This window comes from Scleropages formosus, chromosome 20 (genome assembly GCF_900964775.1).
Source record: "Scleropages formosus chromosome 20, fSclFor1.1, whole genome shotgun sequence".
In the NCBI taxonomy this organism is placed as follows: domain Eukaryota; kingdom Metazoa; phylum Chordata; class Actinopteri; order Osteoglossiformes; family Osteoglossidae; genus Scleropages; species Scleropages formosus.
In genome coordinates, this window is record NC_041825.1 from 9,852,005 (window position 1) to 9,867,167 (window position 15,163).

Consider the following 15,163-nt stretch of genomic DNA (forward strand, 5'->3'; position numbering starts at 1 on the left):
AATTAATTAATTTTCTTTTTTTTTTAATTTCCTGGATGCATGAACTCAAACCGGTTGTCTGTCATCTCCTTAAGGAATTCTGTTTTGTTGGCTTGCTTACGCAACAGTGACAGGTATGGCGTATTGTCCCGTGTTGGTCAGCATGGTTCCTTTAGGACTGCGATCAAGCACTTCCGCCACGAAGCTCCGGGGAATCCCTGTGCTCCTTTGAATCTGCTTAGGGTCCTCACACTTTTTGTCCTGCCGTGAACATTCAGATTTGAATTACTTGTTGATGTCATCCACGCAACTAGTTTGAGGAAATCTGAGGAATAGTCTGAGGATTGAAACACTGCGTAATTGTTATTTTTACAATAAGTACTTTAATGCAGGTGGTGCAGCAGGTTTGTCCTGTGCCTGCTCTCTGGTGGGTGTGAGGTTCAAGTCCTGCTTGGGGTGCCCTTGCGATGGACTGGCGTCCTGTCCTGGGTGTGTTCCCTCCCCCTCTAGCCTTGCGCGCTGTGTTGCTGGGTTCGGCTCTGGTTCACCGCGACCGCACTCGGGACAAGCGGTTTCAGTCAGTGTGTGCGTGTGTACTTTAATGTAAAATACATCAGAAGTCAAATCTCGTATTTTGTATTTCTCAATAAACACTTTCATAACTGCACTACCACATATTCCAAGAAGTTCGTCTGCTCTTTTGAAAAATCAAGGTGTTCCTACCTTGTTTGTCAAGCAGTTCTTTGTGTAGTGCCCTCTATTTCCACAGTGGACGCTGGTGTAACTTTTCACAGGCGTTCCTGAATACGCCTTTACGGAACTGTAAAAACAAATGCATACTGTAATGACTATTTGAAAAGCAGACAGTCAGTTTGTACACATATACATACAGATTTATAGAAAAAACACTGTCTAGAGTAAACTTACTGTGAAGGACCATAGTTAGACTGCGACATCACAGCCTTCGTTTCGTTTGATTTTTCAGAGGCTCTTGCTTCAGCAAGACTGGAGATCTGTAATTTAGTCAATAATCATTTTATGAATAGTTGCAATAATGTACAGATGCTAAGTCAGAGATGCTACAATACACCCTTGTGCCACCAAAGGCCCTGTTATTACTAGTGCGACTAGGAGCACTAGGCTTTCCTGGTGATCTGTAAATATTGATTTAATTCCAGTTTCTAATTATGCACAGTTTCTAATTACACAAGTGTCGTCTGTTGTTCTTAGCCGGAGAATAAATACAATGGATTTCCTTTCTCCAGAAGGGCTTTGATGTGACACTATGACTCTTTTTTTTTTTCTAGTTTGGAAATTTAGGTTCCATTGTAAATTAAACACCATGTGGAAGGAGGCATGCCTATTTCATTTACAAGAAATGAAAAAAATTAAAGACTTCGTTTTGCATGGTTAATACTGAAACTAGTGCCATATTAAAGAGGCACCCAAATATTTACCCAGTTTTGGAAGGCCAGTACTGAGTTGTGTGGTGCAGTGGTGCAGTGGTGGCTAGAGCTGCTGTTTTTACACCCAGAGGTTGAGGGTTTGAATCCTCCTTCCGTCTGTAACACCCTTTAACAAAGTACTTACCTTAAAACTGCCCAGCTGAATAAATGAGTAAATAGTTTTAAGTTGCTTTGCAGAAAAACATCAGCTAAATGAATAAACTTACTAATTTAATCAGTGTTGTTTATCCCTAAACCATTTTTCAGACAATATTGATGGGAAGCTTATTGCAACGCTTTCAATTTTTGAAACAGTTTGAAAATTAATGTCCTGTATGTAACATTGTTACAACAAAAATATCTTCATGAGAACATGTGTAAGAGTGTATATAGAATGGGGGGTGTGGTTGCACAGCAGATTTGACTGGGTCCTGCTCTTTGGGGGGTCTGGGGTTTGAATCCCGCTTGAGGTGCCTTGTGATGGACTGGCGTCCCATCCTGGGTGTGTCCCTTCCCCTCCAGCCTTGCACCCTGTGTTGCCGGGTTAGGCTCCGGCTCCCCGCGACCCCATATGGGACAAGCGGTTTCAGATGATGTGTGTGGGGGATACAGAACAGGACAACTTAAATGCCTCAGATTTACACTGCACACAAATATTCACAGTACTGTTTTTTTTTTCAGTAGAACTATGATAAATATATAGATTATAATGGGCCTGTCCCAAAATAAGCAGAATAAAGTTAACAGATAACAAACGTGATACAATTTACCTTAACGGATGATGAAGCAGCACTGTTATTCACCTGTTTGTGGGAAAACAAAACTAGCTTTATGTAGTCCATAGGTAAGTATACTGAGGTATTTGTTCTCGTGTACATTTTAAATAACTGACATTAGAGTTTAAGCCAACATTTTTCTTTTACTATGTTAATTCTAAGTGTAAATTTGTAGTGTTTAATCAGTAGGAGCAATGATTATATATCTTCACCATCTGTAGTTTGACCATAGTTTTTTTTTTTCTTTTTATAAACTTTTAACACAAGAATGAGTAAAATCCCTATTATTGTCACAAAAACAACACTGCATGGTTCTGTATGACTTGGGACTGAAAGTGACCTGTTAAGGAAATATTGTTGATGGAATGCTAATTATGGCGCAGATAATATCCTGGTGATTTATAATAGGTTCAACACAAACATAATGTTAGGCTATGATTCACAAAATTGGGAAAGTGATGAACGTGAACATTTCCAGATTTTAAAAAAAACTCTTTAAAACCAGAGTTGCAGAAAAAAATGGCACTGTACATACTGGTTTAAAATATTGGCTTGAATATCCAAAATTATCACTGGAAAAAGAGACAGAAAAGAGTTAATATTACAACCATACTGGATTTTTATGTAACATTTATTTTAATTCTGAAGATTTTCACATAATTGTGCAGAGAACATGAATTTTTCATGCACTGGTTTCTTACACGAACTACAAATTAAAACAAAATCTTTCTTGCTAAACTAATAGACACTTTATTTTTTGTGTTTATTTCACCCAGTGAAAGGCAATACATACTGAACAGATGTTTTGTTTGAAGTTTTTACATCAAGAAGAGGAACTCTTCGTACAGTGACAGAGGAATTTTTTGGAATTAAGTCCTCTTCAGAAATATATTCTATAAGAAAGAAAAAAAAGAAAAACCCTGGTCAGGAAAAAATGATAAATTCACAAGTCTGCATGGAAAGACCTGTTTTTGTGTTTTTATGTCGTTATACCATTACTAGCTGTTGCTCAGCCTTACCTTTCTGAGTTTGGGCATTAAAAATCTGCAGCTTACAGTGTTTAGCACTGAGTTTTTCACGACTCATGATCTCCCGCTTTAGGACACTCAAGCTGATTAAAGGCTCATTGAAAATTACTGTGCCATAGGCCAGTTTAGACGCAAATTTATAATGTATGTATGACATTTTTTCCGTGAGAAGAAAAAAACAAGCTTTCCAAAAAGCATAAAGTAAACTGTTAAATGTTTTGTTGGCTGGATTTGTTTGGGTCTGTCACCATAGTAACGCACAGGCAATGACTGCAACATTAACACAGAAATCAAACTGGGATAATACTTATTTATGTTTATTCATCTATCTGATGCTTTTCTCCAAAGCAACTTACACTATCAATCTATTTAAGGTAAGCACCTTGCTCAAGGGTATTACAGCCAGAGGTGAGATTTAAACCTGCGACCTTTGGGACAAAAGGCAACTACTTTAATCACTACGCTACCAGCTGCACATTTACTCAGTAAGTGTTTGTAAATCTCTTTATTAAAGTAAACACAAATAATTTTCAAGAAAATAACTAAGTGGGGGGGTGCAGTGGTGCAGCAGGTTCAGCCGGGTCCTGCTCTCTGGTGGGTCTGGGGTTCGAGTCCAGCTTGGGGTTCCTTGCGACAGACAGGTGTCCCGTCCTGGGTGTGTCCCCTCCCCCTCCAGCCTTCCACCCTGTGTTACCGGGTTAGACTCCGGTTTGCCACGACCCCCTCGAGACAAACGGTTTCAGACTGTGTGTGAGAAAGTCACTAAAAGAAAATATCTCATGACATTAAAATTTCATGCATGAAAACATTCACAACATGTGCCTAAAACCTCAAACTGAGTGATTATAAAAATATACTGATTAATACATCACTGTCTTCCATAACGTCTTTGGAAAACCTCAGTATTTAGCCGTGTCATAGTGATAGATTTACATCTCCATGTATTTCTGTAAAGCTGGATTAAACACACAACAAATAAGTAAATTAATTGTAAATGCATTGTAAACATGTAATTGTTAGAACAATTATAAACGTGTAATTGTTATAACAAATTGACTAGCCTCAAATCGTGTGTCTGCATCCAGATTTCTCTTTCTGTTGATGTAACACACTATTTGTATCGTCCTCTGAGAAACATAACTTTGGACAAAAGCGTCTTCTAAATAAATGTAAAGAAAAACCATAAAGAGTAAATGTAACACTGCAAAAAATAAAAAAAAAACTACATGATTATACAGTTACATTTACTCATTTAGCAGACATGTTTCTCCAAATGAAGTAGGGGGTGCGGTGGCGCAGTGGGTTGACCCACAGTCCTGCTCTCCGGTGGGTCTGGGGTTCGAGTCCCGCTTGGGGTGCTTTGCGACGGGCTGGCGTCCCGTCCTGGGTGTGTCCCCTCCCCCTCCGGCCTTACGCCCTGTGTTGCCGGGTTAGGCTCCGGTTCCCCGTGACCCCGTATGGGACAAGCGGTTCTGAAAATGTGTGTGTGTGTGTTTCTCCAAAGCGATGTACATCTCCAAGAATAATACAAAAAGTGCATTTTTTACTCTCTCTCCCTCTCTGACACACACACACACACACACACACACACACACACACACACACACACACACTCACTCTCTCTCACTTCAGACCAACTTTTTATAAAAGGCCAGGGAGTTTGTACACCTATCTTTACCATGACAAGAATGTGAGATTTGAAGCAATGTTTTCCACTGTTTTGTTTAGCTGAAGCACTGAAGGAGCTGAAGAAGCCTGTAAAAATGATTTGGACCCAAAGGTCGCAGGTTCGTTTCCCACCTCCGGCTGGTACCTATCCTAAATTGCTCCAGTACAAATTACCCAGCTGTATAAATAATTGTAAGTACCTTCATATTGTAAGTCGCTTTGGAGAAAAGCGACAGCTCAATGAATAAATGTAAATATGCATATAATAAAACATACTTTAGAGGGGAAAAGGTGATTTTTACAGTGGGGGTAAGAAAAAAAGGCCAGTTGTTGGGTGTTCTACGCTTTTCACGACCTGCCCTGGTACAGTGTAGCTGCCCGGCCCTCAGGACGCCGTATCAGCAACGCTGAGCGGGCAGCGGAACGGTTACAGCCGTTGACTTGCACGCAAAAGACCTGGATGTGGACGTGTAAACGATTGTAAGTGGTTTAGCACGTAAACCGGATGTTATCAGTGCCCTCGGAGAACATTCGACTTGATGTTAATTTGTCTGCAGGAAATACAACATTGTGTTGCCCTTGGCAGTTTTATTTATTTAGGTTTCTTCGTCCCCCCGAAGAACGTAGGGAGCTTAAGCAAGTAATAGCAGAATTCATAGACCTTACAAGTACCCATTGCGTGCTCTGCTGCGCTTCTGTTTCCACTTGGACATTCGGTTTACATTGTCTGCTAGTCCTGAATCATACAGAAATTCGCTACTCTTTCCACGTGACTGAAAACTGCAGCGAAACTCACTCTTCTCCGTGACACACACAGTCACACATCTGGGTACTAGAACCAAATGAATCTTGGTAACAGAGGAAACTATTACAATTGCGTTGCCTTCTGACTGGTCCGGCATAGGGTCCAGACCACCGCGACCCCGATCGAGACGAGGGATTAATGAAATTGATTAGTAACATGGATAGATACTGCATTTGCGTAAGAAGTGTGTTTGTTATGAAGATTCTATAATGTCAATAACGGATGTGTGTGAGCTATTGTTGGGTGAACTTGATTCAGCTCGGGAACACGTGACCAATTTGAACAGAACAAATCCATATAGTACATTTAACTTCGAAGGTGGCAATCGGAGAATAGAAAGCGCCGACTTCACAGACTGGTTAAGTCAGCAGAGCGCATCATCGGGACCAACCTGCCCTCCCTCCAGGACCTGCACACGTCCCGCGTCAGGAAACGGGCTGAGAAAATCGTAGGGGACCCCTCACACCCCCCTCACAGTCTGTTCAGACTACTTCCCTTTGGCAGGCGATACAGACTGATCAAAACAAGGACTACCAGACACCAAAACAGCTTTTTCCCGGCAGCCATAAAGATTCTAAACACCCTATAACCTCAATCTACACTGGACTTTTCACTACTACTCTACCCTACTTTGTGCAACATTACACCCATGTGCAGTATGTTCTTTATATCTTTCGTGCAACATCATATCCGTGTGCAAATATTTCTTTATATCTTTTGAGTAACATCATACCCATGTGCAATATATTCTATAAATAACTGACAATCACTGCACTATAATATCACTTTATGTTACAGGTCAATGCGTACTTTTTTTCTATGCTTGGTCATTTAGTTGTGTTTTCTTTGCATGGTATTGTGTTCTGCCGTTTGTTGTTTTCTCTCTGCATTGTACTATGTTCTTGTCTGCTGCATTATCTGTAATCATGCTTGTATTTGTCTGTCTAGTTTGGTATGTGTGTATGTAGCCTGTATGTGATGCACACTGTAGGTTTGCTCTAAACCGGAAACAAATTCCTTGCTCGGGTATACTTGGCCGATAAAGCTGATTCTGATTCTGAAATGTATGGAAATGTCGTGCTGTCGGAATAGAAACACATGCCGATGTCGTACTTAGAATATCAGGTGAGCGCGAATGAAACATGAGGGATGCATATAGTTCACATGCGGGAACGATGTTCTGTGGGCAAAGTGAAGCACAGGGGAGATATTAGTGAATCACTGACAACTTCACTAATCCCAGAGCAGCGTACTGACGAAATGCAACATTCAGAACAGTACATTTGACGCCTTCAGAAACCTTGACAATTCTAAATACTTGCTATGCGGCATAACATCTATAACAATAGCGGCAACGATGCTGAATTTGTTTCCATTTCTTTTCTGCATTTGTTTAACTGTTTTAAATTTGCCAGGAGGTGGTGCAATTCACACACACACATACACTGTCTGAAACTACTTGTCCCAAGCGGGATCGCGGCGAACCGGAGCCTAACCCGGCAACACAGGGCATAAGGCTGGAGGGGGAGGGGACACACCCAGGATGGGGCGCCAGTCCGTCACAAGGCACCCCAAGCGGGACTCAAGCCCCAGACCCACCGGAGAGCAGGCCCTGGCCAAACCCACTGCACCACCGCGGTGCAATTCTTGAAGTTTTAATAGTAATAGTACATTGAAACAGCTCAGTCTCTGTGAAGGAGTTTGCATGTTCTTCCCTTGTATGCATGGATTTGCTCTGGTTTTCTCTCGCAGTTCAAGTGAATGGTGACTAAATTGCTCTGTGTGTGTGTGTGTGTGTATGCGTGCGCGTGTGTGTGTGCGTCTACCCTGCAATGGACTGACATCCTTTCTGGGATGCGCTTGCACCCAGTGATTCTGGGATAGGCTCTGGACCACTGCAACCCCAACCAGGACAGGTGTTTTTTGGAAACCAGCTTCACTGTTTCAAGACATAAGTACCATGCAGAAATATTTTAAACTTTACAGGCGCTGCATAACATTTACCAGTTTATTTTAAAAATAAAAGTTATTTGTACACATGCCTAAAATGCTCCATAAATTTGATGCATTTTTAAAATGAGCATATTTATTTTTATTATAGCAGAATGGGTTAGCAGATTCAGCAGTTTAAAAAAAAAAGAAAAAAGTAGATAGTTAAGCATAATATAAGCATGACACTGTATACAGGTAAAACGCTCATCTTGCACAGACTAAGGCTGCAGAGAAGCGCTTGGAGGCGCGTCGTTTGGACAGTGACGTCACTGGAAAGGGCGCCACTGAGCGCAATGGAGGCACCAACGCGACGTAATTCCTTCTTCCCGTTGCTCGTAGCAATATCACCAGGCTGACGCTGTTCGACGCGGTAGTCTTAAAGTCGACCTGAACAGTCGCGTGTACGCGAACTGGATAGCTTATTAGAAACTATTAAATTCCTGCGCATAGAAATGAGCTTGTTTCTCTGATCCTCGGCTCGTGCGCGCGTCCGCTTGAGGAGGAAAGTACATTTTCTGCGCTCGGCTCCGGGCAACAAAACAGCTGATTTCTATGTCAGATGATCATATCATGTGTTCAGTAATTAATATATACAGTATTACGAATTTAGTTGCGTTTAAGAAACCTGTTGTTGAATCGTATTGTTGCAGTTCCCAACAATAGTTTAAATACATAAAGTACACTAAAAAAACCTTCATTAAATACATTGAAGTACATTTAAAAAAAAAACAAAAAACCTTTATTAACTCCAATTAAGAACACTTTACAAATATACAACTCAACATAAACAAAATAACCACAATACCAACACGGATTATGGTTACATTATTATATTACCCATACAATATACTCAAGTAACTAATGTAATAGTGTAAATTATACATTTAAAAGTCATTTGAAGAAAAAAAAAAAACTTGAATGAAACAGACAGTAGTTAGAATGAGCGGCATTTTTTCTCTTGCACACGTGCGAGCGCTGACGAATGGGTGAGATGAAGGCCGATGTCCTGTGCGCGCGGGCACGCGAGTATCTGCGCGAGCACTACTCCCAGCTCTCTGTGAGCTGCTGCGATGACGTACTGCTTGTGGCGCGTGGATCCCCCTCCCCCTCGCAAACAGCTCCGCATCCGGGCACTTGAGCCGCTGCCGCCCTTCGGACCCGGTGTCCTCGTGCAGATACAGCTGTGCATTTGTACAGCTGGTAGCCCGTTGCACCTCAGGGTCCGCACTGGGTGTATTTGCACAATTGTAAAAAAAAAAAAAAAAAAGTACACATGCCGTAAGTTCTTGTTTTCCCAAAACCGACAGCATTTCACGTCGCACAAGTTTCCCTCGGTGCCTGAGAACGAAGTATTGGAAACTCTAATGCTGGATAACTAAAATGGCCACCTCGGTACTGCAAACGCGTAGAATTCGGCTAACAAGTTTCACCTGGTGCGCTCAGACTTAGGCTTAATATACGTAATTTTAACAATTTAAATGTAAAATTATGTTCTATATCCAGAAAAGGTTCACTGAAGCTCCAGAGGACGGTACAGATAGTCAGAACTGACCCCCATCTTAGTTTTTTTGCTCCTCAGAATGCAGCTTGAAACCTCCTTCACCCTTACTTAGAATGAAAACAGTAAAATATTTTCGGCGGTTGCTGCTTCTTCTGACAGAATCCCAACTGAGATCACAGTAACTTTAAACTGCTTTTAATAACCAACCCCACAAATATCAATATGTTACAAAAAGCATTTAAGATTTATACATATATACATGATCTGTTAAGACCAGATAATACTCCAGATTTCTTAGTGAATTATTCAAGGCTTCACAAAGTCCTTATGAAATTAAGGAAACTTAAGATGAAAAGCTGCAGTCTTATGAACATTTCACAGTACAAAGGTGATGCTCTCCAAGGAGTTGAGCAATTCTCAGATTGCGTTCACTGACTGTTTTTTTTTCTTGATAGGGTATTGGCTACATGGTTACATTATAGTTCCTTTTCTGCTCTGTTTAAGGTTACAGCTGTTCTGAGCAGCTTTTTATCATTTTCTGTCTTGCTTTTCCTGTAATTTTGATCATAGTAAGCATAACTGGAGAGCCCAGTATGTTGCCGTTACAGTATGTTTTGATTTTCATTACTTTTTGGCTTCTCTGAAGTCCTGCTTTTTGGTTTGGTGTTTGTGGTTGAAAGGTGGATGTGATTCTTGTGGGGGGTTGAGGTGTGAAAACTGATCGCTGATGGACTTGCATAGCTCACAAAATCCACACAGAAGCTCAGACCTCCTTGAGTGTAGTAAGATCATCTTCCATCTTCCATCTGCAAAGGCCACCTAGTAGAATGCCAATAGCGATGCAGAGATCCTCCATGAGATGCCTTGGGAATGGAAGAGTACTTTGTATGCCTCAGGTGTTACCTAAATGAATTTTAGACTTGCCTTATGTTTCTTTTGAGACTCATAACAATATTGGTTGTGAAAAATGGTTTGTGTTTATCTTTAAATTTAAATGTAGGTTGTTTGCTCTGTTCAAAGGATACTGATTCTACGTTATGTAATCCTCCATGGCAATGAAAAGCAGTGAACTTGGTATTGCTGATGTGACATGGAGAGGTCTGATGGGTCTGCAGTGGTTGTGGGGCAACTGATATTGGGTCATATCCCACAGATACCTGCAGACGGCATTGGTGCCTTGGGGCAGTTTTGTTTGTCAGCCCATCCTCGTGGTGAGCTACTGGAGGGCAGCGAGAGGCTGGTCTACCAGTGACTGCATGTGTGTCAAACTCATTCTGCTGGGGTCCCCACAAACTGTATGGAGTGGAGCTGATAGAGAAGTATAGCCTAACCCTCTCCAATATGCTGGGGTGAAAATGCTTCCCACATGTTTTACTGCTGTTTTATGTAGATCTACTGTGATATGCCAGCTATCATTTTCTCTTGAAGGTCTGCAGAAACCTCTTTCATGGTAAGCTTGCTGTTCATTCATTTGTGTAATATATGTTTAGTTTTGGATTATTTTTGCTGTAAATTGATTCCTTTTTCATTGCTTAGAATTTTGAACCATCTGTTTTTGCACCTGATTGTCTGTATATAAGTGATTCAGATTAAGTAACTTGTGTAAGAGTGCAATAGTAGAACTTTTGAGACTGGAAATCTATGTCCAGGTCTTTAACCACTCAACTAAGTTCTACGCATGTTGTTTGGTGTGTTGTGATCAGGTGGCAGCCAGTGTGATGAGGTGACAGTGGTTTGTGTGCTGGGCCAACACCAACTCACTGAGGAGAAGCGCTTGTCCCTAAGCTGGACGCTATAGCTACACTGCATTGTAAGAATCATTTTCATCAGTTCCAAAGTACAGGCATGCATTGAAAGTCCTGCAGAAAACACTTACATGGTTTTTCCCTGTTTCTCCTTCAGCCTCCTCTTGTGCTGTACCATGTTTCTCTGCTCATTACCTGCACTAGTCTTGCTTCTCCATCGTGGAGGTGGCTGCAGGTGACCCCGAGAGCCTGAGCCCTTACTCCCCTAGCAAGCAACAGTGGGATTGGAGCATTGACAGGCAGACCATGGACTCAATTTATGGTGCTCTTTAGCACACACACCTACAGCAGTTTCCAGCAGACCATGGTGCTCAGCTTTGGATCTGAGCCAGTACTCTTTCAGACAGTCAAGGCAGAGCTGGTTGCATCCAAAGGTAGTTTTACCTCTTCAAACTTATCTTCAGGCATGATTCATAACAAAAATATTACACTGGATCCTCCATTTGTCCACTAAGTTTAGTCAATTTTATTATTAAGTCACAGTCCATAAAGGTGCATAAAACATACACACACACACACACACACACACACACACACACACACACACATTTTCAGAACCGCTTGTCCCATACGGGGTCACGGGGAACCGGAGCCTACCCGGCAACACAGGGCGTAAGGCCGGAGGGGGAGGAGACACACCCAGGACGGGACGCCAGTCCGTCGCAAGGCACCCCAAGCGGGACTCGAACCCCAGACTCACCGGAGAGCAGGACTGCGGTCCAACCCACTGCGCCACCGCGCCCCCCCTAAAACATACATACATTCTTTAATTTTTTTATGGTTGGGTTCTGTGAAAAATTTTTGTTAGAGCTACAATAAAAGAAAAAATAAACCGTTAACACTCCCCCAATCCATTATCATTAATAACTTGTCCAGTGCAGGGTCACAATGGTTCGGCAGCTATCATTCAAGTATATTTATTTAATAATTTAATTTACACATTTCTGTGAAGTAACTTCTAGTGTTAAGGTAATTATAATTATTTACCTATCTATAAAGCTGGTCAGTTTTTACTGAAGCACTTTGGGGTAAGTACCTTGACCTGAGGCTCTTGGAGTGTACACCTCTGCTTTCCTTATTCTTGTCTTCCTACCTGCGTGGTGTAGTCATCTTTTGAGGAAGGTTTTATATGACTTTGGAGAAAAGCATTTGGCCAAATGCACTAATGTAGGTTGTACATTGTTATGTTTAGGACCTGTTCCAAAATGGTGTTTTTAAATTTCTTTTTCAAATACCTGTACTGATCCTGCGGGGTGCGGTGGCGCAGTGGGATGGTGTGGGTCCAGAGTTCGAGTCCCGCTGGGGGTGCCTTGCAACGGACTGGCGTCCCGTCCTGGGTGTGTCCTCTCCCTGTCCAGCCTTATGCCCTGTGTTGCTGGGTTAGGCTCCGGCTCCCCGCGACCCCGAATGGGACAAGCGGTTCAGATGGTGTGTGTGTGTGTATATTGACCCTCTTTATTTGTAGTCTTTCATGTCTTATTTGTACAGAGGTCTTGGATGTTTTTCAGATTGCAGTTTCTCATTCCATCAATTTTGTCTTCCTAGTTGGTGAAACTAGTGAATAAGTTGTACCATTTTTGTATAATTGATGTCTAGGCCTTCTCTAAAACTACACAGAGCTGCTGTCATCAGATCTCTTCCATTATTTGGAATGTAAAAGAGATTGCGTAATTAAAAGAACAAGTTAGGCGGAGACCCTCAGTCCTCTGTGGAGTGTGTTTGGAGACCCTGTTTGTATCAGAGGAGTGATGGGTATATTTTCCAGTGGCCTCCCTGTTCCTTTCAGGTTCCACCTCCAAACCTGCCCATGCTTGTTGATGGATCCCTCTGTGCGAGCTCCAGAGCATTGTGAAGAAACCCCCAGACACTGTGAAACCCCTCCTGCCAGGCCAGCTCTTCGCTCAGATGATTCTTCGGGAGTCCGGGATGCTACCAGACGTGGCAGTGGGACAGTTTGTGCGCGACACTGTGGGAAGTGTGTTTCTTCTGTCTACTGTGCCTCACCAAACTGGTCTGCTGCTGTGGGCATGGTGGGAACAGAGCTGGTGTGTGAGGCTTTGACTCTCAAAGATATACTCCTCCGACTGTCAAAGCAGCGTTGCTGTGACCTGAAACTGCAGCCTGACAGAGACTTTTAGGTCACCAGCCTTTTAATATCTTTTCATTGTGATGGGTCTGTTCATAATACTTTCTCTGGAGATCATGTGTCAGCCTGCATCTAAAAACACAGTACTATGACTCAGCATGTAAAACCTGCATCATTCAGCAGTTACTTGATTATAAAGATCTGAAATTAAAACTGACATATAATTAAAATTTTATACCCGTCTTTGTTTAAAACAAAATTGTGGTTAATTTCTGTATGTTTTCATCTGTGTGTTTATACTGGTAGTGTAGTGGTTAGAGCTGCTGTCTTTAAACCTAAAGGTTGTAGGTTTGATCTCCAGCTGTAGTGCCCTTGAACAAGGTACTCACTCTAAAATTGCTCCAGTAAAATGACCCAGCTGTATAAATGGATAAGTAATTGTTGAACAAAAAATCTTAATGTCTTAAGTCACTTTGGAGAAAAGTGTCAGGTAAATGAGTAAATGTAGATTTGTATCCTCACATGAATTTGTGTATGCAGTGCCACATTCAACCACCAGGTGGCACTGTAGTTCCAGGTGAACAGACTGCCTCTTTGTGAGATGCACTATGCTCTGGACTCCCTGCCCAGCTGCTTTCTGCTCTTCCCAGAACCATCCTTTTGCCTCCGTACTCTCAAAAGTATCCTCTGAGATGATGATACCTTGTGCAGTGGGTTCGAGTTGTTAGCTCTGCTATAATTGCTACGTTTGCGCTGGGCTACAGCGTTGTGGTGCCGGATGTCAGGATGAACGGACAGCAGAGGACAGCTTTGAGAGCCATTACTGCAGCCCACTCCCTGCTGCTGCACCCCCCCAGTCTGAGCTCCCCTTCACTGTGGTCAGGGCTGCAGGGGTTCTCCTTGACAATGTCAGCAGGTACATAATCCACTGCAGCTATCTGCTCTATATATGGGTGGTTAACTACGGTTGTAACCAGTAGGCTGCAGATCAAATTCTTGGCTGGGGGGGCTGGATTGCAGTAACCCCTCCTTCTACTTCTTGTAAAGTGAGATATTGAATATGCTGCAGTTGGCCCGTCTGTACAGGTACTCATGACGTATACAACCTACAACACCCCGTTCTCGTGATGACCGTCCTGTCAAACGAGTCCCGACGTTTGGTCATTAGATCTAACAGTAGCTGCTCCATCTGCTGTATGACATTGGCAGGCTGCGCCGCTCCAAGGCACCCATACATTTCTTATTGACTCAGTATCTGCCAGTGATTCTCTTTTACTTACAAAGAGGTTTTCTCTGTGCTTAAAGTATTAATTTTTTTTTTTTTTTTTACAATGGCCTGGCAAGTGAAAATATGAGTATTACACTTGTGTGGAAAATAAAGAAAACAGAAATTTAGAAATCAAAGTGAAAACAAGGTGCAGCAAGTAAATGGTGTTGTATTTCATATTGTTTTATATTAGTATTCTTTTAACATGAATAACGTGTGAAATTAGTGAAAAATGTAACAACATAATCGCCCTATTCCATGTAGCATTCATGCATGTTAATGTTTATATGTCCTTATGGTTTATGTAACACCGTGTGAGGGGATCTGTGACTTACTAAGTCAACAAGCAAAGTGAACTTATGAAGAGGTCACTGGTGGTTGAACCCTGTTGTCGATAAGGCGCTGTCTGTATTCAGTTTTTATCTCATGGCTTTAGGATCCCTGGAGGGGTATAATATGTGTGGTATGGTCAGTAAGTTCTAAGACTGGCCACTATGCGGCACTGTTGTGATTGGAAGACAATGCCATGCACGGTCCGGTCTTAGAATGTAATGACGGTACCGCGTATACTTTTCAGTCCTGTGCACTGTGACCCAGACGCATTCTCTGCACCCGCAGGGCTGCCGGGGCGCTGCCGTGTGCAAAGTCGGAGGTTACAGCGCTCTCTGTCGTAACCGATCTCATTTCCTCTGCGGAGCATTTTCCCCCCAAAGCCTGGCTGCTTGGGAAAGAGTAACGAACCAAACCTCGCTGGTTCTTCCGTCTGCCAAAGGTGTGTGACACGGGTGTCTCTGCCTGCTGCCAAAGGTGT

General features: G+C 42.3%; 1 protein-coding gene and 1 long non-coding RNA gene across 2 annotated transcripts; one reads left to right on the forward strand and one right to left on the reverse strand.

The window, feature by feature from the left end:
• Nucleotides 1-997, reverse strand: LOC108926913 (E3 ubiquitin-protein ligase RBBP6-like). Its single transcript, XM_018739906.2, has 3 exons — nucleotides 907-997; nucleotides 703-799; nucleotides 1-240 (listed from the first exon to the last, which is right to left on the reverse strand). Exons 1-3 carry the CDS (start codon nucleotides 933-935, stop codon nucleotides 97-99), a joined length of 270 nt encoding a protein of 89 aa, XP_018595422.1. The 5' UTR covers nucleotides 936-997; the 3' UTR covers nucleotides 1-96.
• A 9,627-nt stretch (nucleotides 998-10,624) lies between these two features.
• On the forward strand, nucleotides 10,625-12,933 carry LOC108926923 (uncharacterized). The gene is made up of 4 exons (XR_001965512.1): nucleotides 10,625-10,644; nucleotides 10,898-11,004; nucleotides 11,097-11,373; nucleotides 12,786-12,933. It is a non-coding gene; the product is annotated as an uncharacterized LOC108926923 (long non-coding RNA).
• The last annotated feature ends 2,230 nt before the right edge of the window (nucleotides 12,934-15,163 follow it).

Bases quoted from the DNA above. Each gene is read 5' to 3' on its own strand.
- LOC108926913 (XM_018739906.2), bottom strand. From the start codon at position 935: ATGTCGCAGTCTAACTATGGTCCTTCACA. The intron at 800-906 runs GTAAGTTTACTC...TTGTTTTTACAG, and splicing joins TCTAACTATGGTCCTTCACA to TTCCGTAAAGGCGTATTCAG. The intron at 241-702 runs GTAGGAACACCT...TGTTCACGGCAG, and splicing joins AGAACTGCTTGACAAACAAG to GACAAAAAGTGTGAGGACCC.